At 37.0% G+C, this 10,131-nt stretch overlaps 1 protein-coding gene, 1 long non-coding RNA gene and 1 pseudogene across 4 annotated transcripts; 1 reads left to right on the top strand and 2 right to left on the bottom strand.

Moving 5' to 3' along the window:
- Positions 1–1,336: 1,336 nt before the first annotated feature.
- LOC121330844 lies at positions 1,337–2,681 on the bottom strand. 2 transcript variants are annotated; one of them, XR_005951906.1, is made up of 4 exons: positions 2,501–2,681; positions 2,226–2,337; positions 1,587–1,823; positions 1,337–1,418 (listed from the first exon to the last, which is right to left on the bottom strand). It is a non-coding gene; the product is annotated as an uncharacterized LOC121330844 (long non-coding RNA). The 2 variants fall into 2 exon arrangements; XR_005951905.1 differs by having other exon boundaries at positions 1,414–1,823.
- LOC121331157 lies at positions 2,682–3,658 on the bottom strand (annotated as a pseudogene).
- A 582-nt stretch (positions 3,659–4,240) lies between these two features.
- LOC121294115 (glucose-induced degradation protein 4 homolog) lies at positions 4,241–9,850 on the top strand. 2 transcript variants are annotated; one of them, XM_041217691.1, is made up of 6 exons: positions 4,241–4,617; positions 5,424–5,483; positions 6,425–6,532; positions 6,675–6,776; positions 7,317–7,389; positions 7,687–9,850. In XM_041217691.1, the coding sequence occupies exons 1-6, from the start codon at positions 4,429–4,431 to the stop codon at positions 7,698–7,700; spliced, it is 546 nt and encodes a 181-aa protein (XP_041073625.1). In that variant the 5' UTR covers positions 4,241–4,428; the 3' UTR covers positions 7,701–9,850. The 2 variants fall into 2 exon arrangements, with proteins under 2 accessions (XP_041073625.1, XP_041073624.1); XM_041217690.1 differs by having other exon boundaries at positions 4,242–4,617; positions 7,259–7,389.
- Positions 9,851–10,131: the final 281 nt, after the last annotated feature.

Here is a 10,131-nt window from a genome sequence, read left to right as displayed (position 1 = left end):
CCATGTTATTAATGTTAGCCCTTTAGAACTTAAAATACGTATTTCTGTTCCCAATGTAAATTTGAATGCAGTTATGGGTTTCGGGATTTTGTGCAATTGAAAACTATTAAATTATATGATATTTATAAGTTTTACTTGTTTCCAGGTACAGCCTAGGTCTCTTAGCAACAGGTAAATAGTCTTTTGTAGTAGACGGTGCGTCTGATTTTAGAAACATTATATTTAATACAAAAATTATCTCCAGTTAACTCTCAGTCCGGAAAATATAAATCACCCCACAGTTGGAAATGCCAAGAAATGTCTGATTTAAAAAATAAACATGGAAAAAAAGTAACGTGCGTAACTGAACTAAATAAACTTCCATGTATGTAGCTTTGCTAAGCCGTTCTCAGTGCAGTTGTGGGTAGGGTTGCCACCTGGCCCCTTAATTCCGGAACACTTTGGAACGGGACATGGTTTTTAAGCACTTGCTTAATTTATACTGTTTCTTAATGATCCAAATCATTGTGATAATACAAATCTTACAAAATAAAAAAAGCATCTTGAATAAACATCTGTGTAGGTTTATTCAAGATATTTATTTTTATTTTGTACAAAATGATATTTCAGTATATATAATAATAATGTCTCGTTAAAGTTCCTCCATGGAAGAAAAGTCTTTACAATGGATTCTGGTACCTGCTGATTTGCATTAATATTTAACCAGCACGTCGAGGTCTGCAGTACTGCTGCTAATTGCTATGCTCTCAGAAGGATAATTATTGCGTGGAATGATTTTTTGCAAGAGTCATTTTAAAAGAAAGCTAAAATATATTGTGACACCTTTTTGGTTCCAATTATGATTAACATTTTTGGCATCTGTTAACAAAAAAATCAACTTTTCCCACTGTCTATACTAGACAGACAACAATATTTTCTGCTGTGGCTGTTGTTTTTCTGGTTCTACAGCACAGCATTTTCTGATCACCAGAAAACCATAACCTAACAATTTAAGAGCAGTAATGGGTCACAGTTGGCTAATGTAACACATTGTATCCATCCCCCTGAAACCTGTTATTTTCACTGTGACACAGACTGCTTGAGACTGATTCGCACCAAGGCTTGTTTTATATATGTGTGTGTGTGTATTTAATGTAGCCATGGCCATGACAAGCATTGTTTGTTTAGTTTTCCTTTGCAAATGTAGCATTCCCTCAATTCTTTATTAAAGAAATGTATTGGAACATTTTCTAAAGATATAACCTTACATTTTGTTTGTGCTTCTGCAGGTGTAAAGTGACGAAGTGAAACGGAACTGCAAGCAGATTTCAGAGATCAACATCTACATCGATTACCTGTGGGATGAGATGGAGAACCTGGACCTCCCTGACTGTGTAAAACCTGTACTGGACAGAGTGGACCTTTCCAGAACACTAATCCTGTAAGACATTAATACACAGATGACTTTGTTTGGGACTCATTTCTCAAAACAGAGCATTGTTGGATCTAGATATATTTGAATTCTAAACTACTTTTATTAAAGTATATAGTTTGTTTAGTTGATATAATCCCTCCTAAATGTGACAGTATACTTTTAGGCCACATACATTTAAATGAAAAAAATGACATCTGAACAGGGGGGTGAGGGGCCTGGGTCCTTATAGTTTGTGTTTCAGTCCCCTGGTTTTCTGGGCAGGGGAAGCTCAAAAGTCTTGCAGGAGTTTGCGTTTCACAGTGGCGCTCTCAGAAGATAGGTGCACAAACAGGGTCCCGGCTGCAGTGCGAGAGCATAGCTCCTGCAGGTCATATTCATGGGCCCACTCCACATTGCCCCAGTGGTGGATCTGGGAAGGCAATGGAACACGATCAAAATTAAAATATTCAAGGGTTCAAGACATCATAATAACAATACTTTTTAGAAACTATGTACTAGTGGAATAGAGTCTTCCTCACCACTAATACACCATCCCTGCATGTATTAGTACTTTTTAAATGACAAGTGGGGGGGGGGGATTAAAACAACACGATATTCATAAATATACCTAGGTACTGTTAAAGGCAGGGGACACAGTATCTTGACAACAAAAAAATGAAACACATTTTTTTGTTTTTTTGGCTTAATTTTTTTCTTACATTGTATTTCTAAAACACAAGCTTATTTGCAAATTACATTTTCTGACTTTGCGCAATTCTGTCGTATCATTCTTTCACAGTGCAACATATAAAACTGAGCCCCATCTTCTTACCTATTAAAGCCCAGAAGTTGAAGGAGGCCAGGTGCTGTCGAAAGGTATCTTTAGTCTCCTCTGGGATTGTGGGTCCCATTATATTTGAAGAGGAGCCTATCACCACGTTGTACTTGCAAATAACAGCAAAATAAAAACAAAATGGGAAATTAGATAATGTTGGGTATATGATATTTTACAGTATATCATTTCTTTCTGCTAGGATTGTGTTCTTTTAGTCCTTATGCACTACACAGGATACTGTACTTTGGAGCCTAAAATAGACTCAGATTTACCTTTTTTCTATCCAATCCAGAACAGGGTCCCATTCATTCTTCTGAAGCTGCACCAGACCTGGGGGTTCTTCAACCCTACAGCTGTAAATACAAGAAAATGGTTGAATCCGTGTGACACTAGATACAATTTCAGAAGCAAACTAGTAAGAAAATAAAATGAAAAAAAAAGCTGTTTATCATCTTCACCACCACCTCTTACACAGACAGAGGTCTCTGTCTCCGTATACTTGAGTGCATCTGCGATCATCTGATCCTTATCCCTCTGTGTCGGGTTATCCAGAGCTTTGTGTTACACAAGGTGGTCTGTGAAAGACAATAGGCGGACATTATTAGAATGGCATAAAACCCTGTCCAAAAAATTGCTACCGATACTATTGGTAAAGGCTTTTGTGAGGAGGGCAATGATGTCACCTTTAAGGCCAATTTCTATTCCTGTTCCGGTTAAAATAGTTGTGCCTATGTAGGTCACAGTAACAAGAGATTCTGATATAATAAGGAAGATCCACCTCAAATTGGATTTTTCGACCTACCATATGCATTGTGTAAAACTTGAGTGTATCTCTTTGCACATCCCACTCAGTGCCACAGCCAGAGCCTTACTGGGGACAGTGAACAACTTTCCACCCAGAGTTTTCAACTTTCTGCGGTCCAGATTGATCTCAAACACTCCACCTTAAAATATTCGAGACAAATAATAATAATAATAATATTAATAACAATAATAATAATAATAATATAATAATAATATAATAAATTATGTAAATCAACAAATCAGTGTGTCAGAAAGTCTTTCAGACATAAGAACTTACCTTCTCCATGTGAAATACTGACTTCCTGAAGGACTCTTTTTGTAGAGAAAAAAGAAAACGGAATGTTTGCAAAAATGCAGGCTTGTAAAGACTGTGCAGTACGTTTTAACATAACATGACTTGTTTATCCTGTACAATTTTGTCTTAGCCAGATATAGTAACAGAACCGTTATGATATCATTGTACTTTACTGTCACACGCTGGAATCAACTGCAATTTTACAAGCCCTTACGCAGCTTAAACGTTCAGCTTTCGTCGAACACGACTCGAAAGGTGTCTGTCTTGTCATCACTGGACAGTAGCACACGGTCGCTAGCTAGCCATTACTGTACATGTTTGCGTCGCGCATTCCTCAACATATTTTCAAGGTCGTTACGCTTCCAAACTATTATAAATAAAGTTTTTACTTGAAACTAGTTAGATAAGCCTTTGGTGGAAAAAAAAAAAACAGCGAATTTATTCTAGCAAACAATGTAGACGTATTAATAATATTATAAATATGCTGCTACAGGTACATTACAACAATATTGAATTTGGCGTCCCTATTAAGAAACACGTATTATTTCGTTTGTAAATCCATTCAAATTGAACACTGTATATTTTTAATTAATTCGCTGTTTTCTTGTTTTGATTGAAATCAAGATGAAAACCCGTGTCATTCAAAATACACTGCGGCCATAGCATTGACCCTGCCTGGGACCTGGCATTAGTATTTTTTGCCGACCACGCTATCCAATCAAAATGTGCGTAAGCATTCGCTTCCAATTGGCATAGGTGAAGGGCGGGGTTACGTTTAGCTGAAAACCTGAAACGCCACATGTGTAGTTATATTGCGAAATTGAGAACTACAAATCTGCGCCCAAGAACCTACAAATCCCATTATACATTTCGGCCACCCAGCCAATGAATGAAAAGGTTTAGTGCTAGGTTTTTCATCGTGACCAATCATGTGGGAGGATGTTTTTCTATGTCGCTTTGCAGTGGTCCCTGGTAACGCAGATTCTGGCGGCTTGGGGAGTTCTGTGAACCGGCTTGTCAATTTCCCCTCCTTCCATTCTCTCGGCTGTTCCCCCTAGAGCGTCGACAGTGTTCGGGGCTATCCGTCCTGGAGGAATAATAATGCCGGTCCGCACCGAGTCTTGCAGCAACGGCTCTGCGGCCTTGATCCCCTCGGCTTCACTTATTCCGCCGCCCCCGATCAACACGCAGCAGCCCGGCGTCGCCACCTCACTCCTCTACAGCGGTTCCAAGTTCCGCGGGCACCAGAAGAGCAAAGGCAACTCATACGATGTGGAGGTAGTGCTGCAGGTAAGCTGAGAGCGGTCTAATTTTGGCTGACCCCGTTTTTTCCTAGCTACTTACGACTGTATAAGTAACCGTGCCAGCAATTTAACGATTTGCATTTTGCATGTTACAGTAATTGGAATTCAGTACATTGGGAGACGAAAAACAGTCGTGCCGATCCTATTGTGTTGCACCATAATTAAGGACAATCTGCACTGAGTACTTCAACGTTACAGTTAGAGTAGCATTTCATTACGTTCTGTTAACCTCATGACAGGACTGTCCTTAACCCCACAGGAACACAAGCAATTGAGCGGTTATTTAAACGTTGTTGTTTTTTTTTTTTTTTTTTTTTTTTGCTTATACATTTGAGGGTTAATGAAAATCAAAGCGCACTGAAGACTGCTTTTTGATTGTTAGAAGTGTGGAGTGATGGTTAATTTAATTAGCAAAAGATCAGTAAATATAATGTGTTTCATGTTAAGAGCTTAAATACACATTTATAGGTGTATAACAAAAACATGCCAATGGGTAAATCCCAATTTGCTGCAGCCTGATTAGAATTCGATTTTGTGCCATTTTAGAAGAACTAGAGAAGGCTTTGGTTAAAAGAGCGATCAAATGTTATTTTTTATTCTGTTAATGATATTAGGGTTCCTCCTGTCAAAAAGATGTATCGACTTTAGACACCACAATGCAAGTATAAGAGACAATCTCAATCAAACTAAATCACTTAGCAATTCATTTGGTTGGCTATTGGATTGAACCCGGCACTGTCAGGCACTAAGATGTGATGTGAAGATAATGTGTTTTTTTTTCTTTTTCTTCAGCATGTTACCAAGGAAGACTCTTATTTGTGTGGGTACCTGAAGATCAAAGGACTTACAGAGGTAAGATGCTGAGAGGTTTGCAAAGAAACTAAACCGTACTGGATTGTGGTATATATATAAAATATATCATTTTTTATTCTTTTTTTTTGCGTTGTCACTTTACATTCACTTGCAGGGCCACCATTACATATTTCCTATTGCAAATTTCCCATTAAAAGCAAGAACAGAGGTTTCCTGTTTATCTTCAATCATCCTTATTGGTAGGTGGGTAGCAGTGGTATGGGAAGATTTGAATTGGGTAGGAAAAAACTGCAACCATGGCAACCGACATCACCCTGACTGAATCCGACGTGGCAGAGGTTCAATGCCTTTCAGGGGACTAATTGTTTATCATAGTTCTGCATTGTATTTTCTAATGAAAACCACAATAGAGAGATTTACCAGTTGGGATTTGTGTGCAGTTCTTTTATGTGTTTGTACGATTTCATGTGACTATCACAGCTGGTACACATGCATGTCAATCGTTCTTTAGCTAGATGGGAGTTGGAGAATGAGCGATGGGCTTGTATTGGTGGGTGAATATACCTGGAGGTGCAAAATCTATTAACAGTGTAGAGTGTTGTATCTGAGCTCTTACTAAATAAAAATAGGTGAGTTGTCCTCTAAGGAGATACTGCAGTTCCATCATCCAGGATGATCTGATTTGTGTAACTGTCACTCAATACTATAATATCTTATTATTGCCTAGAAAAGTCCAATGCTTAACTGTTATGAAATTCTGTAGTGTATATCAATCTCATGTTGTACTGGAACTCCCTTTGTTTTAAAAACAGCTATAGAAAATAGTTATTCTCCCTCTGACCCAGATAAAATCAGTTCTTACTGTTTCTAATTTAAGTGGAAAGGTCAATAAAAATAAATAAATAAAATTAAAAATACGTATGCATCTTGCGCAAAAGGATTTTGGTCAAACCAGTTTTTAAAACTTTTTCTCTCAACAGGAGTACCCAACGCTTACCACATTTTTTGCAGGGGAAATAATCAGTAAAAAACATCCTTTTTTAACACGAAAATGGGACGCAGATGAGGATGTAGACCGTAAACATTGGGTATGAACATTCTTTATTGCATATTCTTTATTGTATCCATCCTCCAACTCATTTGTCCTGAGCAGGAAAGTCTGCATCAAACACAGAAACCAATATTTTTATTTTTAAAAAATTCTAATTTTATTTTTTTTATTTTTTTTAGGGGAAGTTTCAGGCTTTTTATCAATATGCAAAAACATTTAACTCTGATGAATTTGACTATGAAGAACTAAAGAACAGTGACTACGTCTTCATGAGGTGGAAGGTAATTCCACTTTCTGCCTGTGTATTTTTGCTGCATATCCTGTAGAGGGCAGTGTTTACTGAGAACCAGCGCATCAAGTACTTTAAAGGGCCAGGTCGTCAGGGGGGGGGGGGGATTTTTAACATTGGGCGGACCCTAAAAGGAACTGAAGGTTTTGAAAATAAAAGTATTACACTTTTACACAAACTGAAGATTTGATGACTGCTATAAAAAATTGGGGCAAGATCAGTTTAATGTTGATGGTTTCTGAATAAATGGTAATACGTAATGTAGAATTTTTAAACTTAAATGAATCAGCCCTAAGGAACTCTGTTTGCAAAAGCACCAGATGATTTGATACAGGGCATTTTTGAAGGAGGGGAGGGGATGAGATCATTTTTTTTAAAGATTACTGAAAGGTTCTTTTTTATTTATTTGTTATTTGGTGGCTTACTTCCTCCTTTTGTGCAGTTGTGTAATGCTCCATTTCATTTATTTCATAGGAACAGTTTTTAGTCCCCGATCACACAATCAAGGACATCAGTGGTGCTTCTTTTGCAGGGTTTTATTACATCTGCTTCCAGAAATCCACAGCTACCGTTGAGGGCTATTACTACCACAGAAGTTCAGAATGGTGAGATGTCACAATCAGACTGAGATATATGGAATATCTTCTCATATAAAAACAACAGACTTAATTGGAACTTTTTGTTTCTTGATCACGAAGATGAAACACTTTCTTTCAAATTTGATGCATGTACTGCAGTCTATGATTCATTTGTTTTAGACACTGTACATAAGTCAGGTGCCCCAAAATATTTCCGATGTGAATGTTACAATGTTTACTTATGATAAGCAGATGTTGGTCATCATTGTTTTTATGAAATTTTCCACCTACTCTCCATGATGCCTCTATTGTTGACCTCCACAGGTACCAGTCCTTAAACCTCACCCACGTTCCTGAACACAGTGCCCCAATATATGAGTTCCGGTGACAGTGGCAGTTTTGGACCATCATCGGAGAATGGAATGTTCAGATTCCAGGACTGTTCTGAAAATAATGTAAACAAACTGTTGATCACGATAAAGGACATGCCAGTCTTCTGTGCTGAAAGACGGCATTGTCTCCCAGGAGTGTTTAGCGCACGACTGACCAAGCTGGAATGTGAGAACCAGGATGGACGGGGCAGTTTTATTTTTTTTATCTGGGTTTTTAAAGCTACTTTTGTTTATTCGCACTCTTCAGCGATCTCTCTGCTGTAGATTTTGGGTCCTTCAGTTGTTTTCCATAACAGAAAAGAAAGAAAGAAAGAAAGAAAGAAAAGCAGTGAATGGTGCCTACAGTCTTCTGTTCTCCCTGTGCACATTTTAGTTGCGACTGTGCGTCATGGAATAATTCACTTTTTATGTTTAAAAGCATGACACGTTTATATTATAAGTTAGCACCAAATGTGTTAAGGCTGCAAAGCAGTCTATCTGATTTGCGCCTTAAGGACTTTTTCATTATTGCTTAGAAAATAAATTGGTAGGGCTTGCTTCTCAAGAAACCTTCATAACTAATTTTGGGGTTTAGAAATAATTCCCTCATGTTTTAACCGTGTAGAGGCTTCAGAAGCTTTGTGGTCTTGAAATGTATCCACCCTTCCCCCTCCCCCATTTATATTTGTGATCTGTTTGAAATGGCCTGAGATTGCCTATCCAGGATGTCATGGTATGATGATGGTGGTGGTTATGTATCTTATTTTACTTAATTTTTAAACAAAGAAAAGCTTTTGAGGTGTAATGCTGACAATCTGAAAAGAATCGCCAGTTACCAGTCCATATAGGCATTCATTTTAAGGTTCTTGGACCCGTGCTGAGTAACATGTTTTTTTTTTTTATTTACATTTCATCTATGCATTGTAATACTTACAAGCACTGTGGAAATACTGATATTTTCTGCTCCTTTATGCATAGTTTTATTTATCGTAATTAATTTTTAGAAACTGGTATCAAGGCAAGGTATTAATTAAAATGTTTGCCTTACAAAACCCATTTTATTTAAAACGCTAATCAGCTATTATATGTTAATTCTTAGTGCTTAGCGAACAGCACAGTTTGCACTAAGGTGGGGATTTGCTGTTTTAATTGATACAAATAATACTTAGAGGTGTGGCTGATGATCAAATTACATTTAAATAGCACTGTAGAGATTCCATTCTTTAATAGAGATTTATCAGGACACATCCACTTTTGCATGGGATTGTGTGTTTAAAATTGGCACGCTATGGTTTATTTCCACAATCTCACCTGTAAACCTACTGCCTTCATTTTATTTTGAATGATTACAGTACTTTCACAAAGGTGGCTGAATGTGTTATCAAATCCAATCAACTGAGTGTTTGTTTGTTTTTTTAAACTAAGCTTACAAATTGTTGACGTTTTAGGAATTTAAGCAAGTTTTCTCCTGTATATGTTTTTGCATCACGTTAAATTGTCAAAATGTTCCAGAAACCCAAACTATAGGTACAACTCCTACACCCACTTTTCCTATTATAAGCTAGTGCAGGTGGAAGTTAAATTCTGCTCTACCTACCTCAAGAATCAATGAATAAGTGCCTCTTTATATTGACTGCTAACAGGTGACAGCAGAGAAAATAAGTTTGCCTGGTGTTCAACTATAAAGTGTATATATAGAGAATATATAGATTTAAAAAAGAATAAAGATTGATGCATTTTAAGCTTTGTCACATCTGAGCAGACTGCTATAAAAGTGTTTTACATATCATTCAATCAGTAACACGACACAGTCCAACTATGTGCTTATTAATTTAAAATCAACAATTTATTATCTGAACTTTAATTTTTATTTTATTTTTTTTTTGGGGGGGGGGGGGCCTTGTGGACATTCATAGGGACCCCTTGAATGAATAACAATGGGAACTGTATTCAGACCAACACTATTGGTTGATTGCTGTAGTTTACCAACCTTCACAGAGATTAATTGTATACAGGAACAATTATTTTCTTCAATGCATAAGTTACTGTATAAAATACATACACATGTAAATATGGAACTACTTCGTTTGTCTCTCTCTCTCTCTCTCTCTCTCTCTCTCTCTCTCTCTCTCTCTCTCTCTCTCTCTATATATATATATATAATGAGTTGCAAGGTCAAAGGAGATTTGTTTTCTTTATTATTCAAGCCAATAACTGATTTGAATCAACTACATGTACTAAAATGATGCAAAGAAACACAATTAAATGAGAATTGACAGTGGTGTAAAATGACGTGTAAGTGTTAGAAGAAAGAAGAAAAGTTATGATTGTCATCTTGAGAGGAGTTGATCTTTATTGGAGGAATCTGCATGGAGACCAATTGTTTTTCTTTGGTTTT

The sequence above is a fragment of the Polyodon spathula genome, chromosome 18 (assembly GCF_017654505.1).
Source record: "Polyodon spathula isolate WHYD16114869_AA chromosome 18, ASM1765450v1, whole genome shotgun sequence".
Classification (NCBI taxonomy): Eukaryota; Metazoa; Chordata; class Actinopteri; order Acipenseriformes; family Polyodontidae; genus Polyodon; species Polyodon spathula.
The sequence above is the reverse complement of the archived record's forward strand: the minus strand, read 5'-3'. Positions and strand labels throughout refer to the sequence as shown.